Below are 3,089 nucleotides of genomic sequence, written 5' to 3' on the forward strand. Positions count from 1 at the left end.
GCGTACAGATAAATCTTCAGCACAATAAAGCAGCCACTGCCCTTCTGGCTAGGCAGCTAAAAAGCGACAAGTTCGATATTGCTCTTATTCAAGAACCATATATTTACAAAGGCGAGATAAGAGGCTTAAACGGTACTGGCGGGACAATGTTGTATGTTTGTCCTGAAAGTAATATGAGGACATGTATTTATGTTAAAAATGGCATTGACGCTATGCTTCTACATGCTTTCTGTTCCAGGGATCTGACTACGGTCAAGATCCAAAACAAGGGGGGGGGTAAGGCTCTAATCTTCTCATCAGCCTACCTTCCCTACGAGGCAGCAGATCCAATCACTGGGCAACTGCGGGATCTTGCTGTCTACTGCAGCCAGGCGAACACCGACCTGATCATCGGCTGCGACGCGAACGCACACCACGTCATCTGGGGAAGCTCGGATGTCAACAGAAGAGGGGAGAAGGTATTGGATTTTCTGGTAAGCTCTTCCTTACAATTATTAAACAAAGGCAATGAACCGACATTCGTCAATGCTAGGCGGGGTGAGGTTATTGATATAACGCTAGCGTCCAACAACGCGAGTAGTAAGATTAGCTCATGGCATGTCTCTGGGGAGATTTCTTTATCGGACCATAGATACATATGCTTTAGGTATAAGACTAAAATTCAATTAGAAATTATACGCAAACGGAATCCCAGAAACACCGACTGGTTAGCGTTCAAAAGCGACTTGAAGGCGGAACTGGGAGACCTTAAAGGCAAGCTAAACTCTATCAGTGACATAGAACTTGAATCAGACCGAATGGTACAAGCTGTTTATACAGCCTGGGCAAACAACTGCCCGGAAAAGAAAATCCTGGCGAAGAAGGTGCCCTGGTGGAACCCGGAGATCGCAAAACTCCGGAAGGAAACCAGGGCTGTCTTCAACGATGCTAAAAGGACTAAGGACTTTCAGCATTATGCGCAGAAACTCACTGAATACAGCAAAGCGGTGAGGAAAGCAAAAAGGAAGGCATGGATGAACCATTGCGATCAAATCAGGTCCATACCGGAAGGCATGAGACTTACAAAAGCGCTAGCCACAACGAAGTCAGTTCCGCTCACTTCAGTTAGAAGAAGTGATGGAGGAATGACTGAAACGGGGTTAGAAACCCTAAAAGTCATGTGTAACACACACTTCCCAGGCTCGATAATACACCAGAGCGTAACGGACGATATAGTAACTAGTGTGGTGGAACAACCCACTAGCACTACCAGGTACAACTGGGACACGTCTAAAAAGGTAGTAGATCACGATAAGATACAATGGGCACTATCAACATTTCAGCCATACAAAGCCCCGGGTCAGATGGAATCTACCCCATACTACTACAAGAGGGCGCCAATGTACTAATACCACACTTAGGTAGACTGTACAGAGCGTGCATAGCTTTCGGACACGTGCCACGTGTGTGGAGGATGGTAAAAGTAACATACCTGCCTAAACCAGGCAAAGCAGATTACACAGAAGCCAAATCGTACAGGCCGATAAGGCTGTCATCATTTTTCCTCAAAACATTGGAGAAACTGGTAGACAGACATATAAGGGATGGTCCTCTTAAGAGACATCCACTGCACCAATTGCAATGTGCGTACCAGCCGGGTAAATCGACTGAAACGGCACTGCACCTGGTGACAACCAAAGCAGAGCAGGCGATAGAGAACAAGGAACTATGCCTAGCCACTTTTCTAGACGTGGAGGGGGCATTTGACCGCACCACGTATCAGGCAATCAGCACTGCAGCATCTAAACATGGCATAGAACCGACAATCTGTAGATGGATTGGTACTATGCTAAATAGCCGACTAATAAAGTCCACCCTCATGGGAGATGAAATATTAGCCACGGCCACGAAGGGTTGCCCACAGGGGGGGGTTCTTTCACCGACTCTCTGGAGCCTGGTAGTGAACTCACTGCTGGAAGAACTAAACAAAGGCCCAATATACACGGTAGGGTATGCAGATGATTTAGTGATTCTTGTAAACGGGAAATTCCCGGGAACGGTATCGGAAATCATGAATACAGCACTGAAGCAAGTGGAGAGGTGGTGCAACCATCATCAGCTCTCCATCAATCCTGGCAAAACAGTAGTAGTACCGTTTACCAGGAAAAAGACCCTTAACGGCATGAAACAGCTGAAGCTTTATGGAAGGGTTCTGGAAATGTCCGATGAAGTGAAATATCTAGGTTTAACACTAGATAAAGAACTGAACTGGAAAAAGCATGTCGAAACTACCATAACCAAGGCACTGAGGGTGTTTGGAATGTGTAGAACGGCATATGGCAAAACGTGGGGTTTAAACCCAAAGGTACTGAGATGGATCTATACCATGATGGTAAGACCTATCATTCTGTACGGATGCCTGGCATGGTGGCCAAGGACACTAAAGAGCACATGCAGGGATGCCCTTACGAAAATACAAAGAACGGCGTGCATGGCTATTACTGGCGCGTTTAGAACGACGCCAACAGCGGCGATGGAGGTACTACTAGACCTCCCGCCGCTGCACCTAGTGATACAATCTGAGGCGCGGAAATCGTTACACAGGCTGGCTTTGACAGGCCTCTGGAGCGATAACAAGCCAAAGACTAAACACACAAACATGGAATGTGACAATTTCATGAAAAGGATTACGAATATGGGCTGCGATAAGATGCAACCCAAGTTTGTGTTCCGTAAGAATTTTAATGTTAAAGTTCCAACAAGGGCTGAATGGACCGAAGGTCTTGAAGCACCAATGTCTGATGAAAATGACATCATATGGTACACAGACGGGTCCAAGACAGATTCTGGTACTGGGGCAGGCATTTATGCAAATGACTTTAGTAGTAGCATAAGCATGGGCAATTACGCCACTGTCTTCCAAGCCGAGACATACGCTATAATTGCCTGTGCACATGAGAATATAGTTAGGCAAACCCAAGGGAAGAATATCTATATTCTCAGCGACAGCCAAGCTGCACTCAAAGCGCTTAAGGCGCCTAGAGTGGACTCTAGACTGGTATACAATGGCATCCAAGCTCTGAACAAGCTTGGAAGGCAAAACAAAGTGC

The 3,089-nt window shown here is 46.3% G+C and overlaps 1 protein-coding gene across 1 annotated transcript; it reads left to right on the forward strand.

Annotated features, from left to right (window-relative positions):
* Positions 1–212: 212 nt before the first annotated feature.
* Positions 213–1,388, forward strand: LOC134744959 (uncharacterized). The gene has a single exon (XM_063678906.1). The coding sequence runs from the start codon at positions 213–215 to the stop codon at positions 1,386–1,388; it is 1,176 nt and encodes a 391-aa protein (XP_063534976.1).
* The last annotated feature ends 1,701 nt before the right edge of the window (positions 1,389–3,089 follow it).

The sequence above is a fragment of the Cydia strobilella genome, chromosome 10, assembly GCF_947568885.1.
Source record: "Cydia strobilella chromosome 10, ilCydStro3.1, whole genome shotgun sequence".
Taxonomy (NCBI): Eukaryota; Metazoa; Arthropoda; class Insecta; order Lepidoptera; family Tortricidae; genus Cydia; species Cydia strobilella.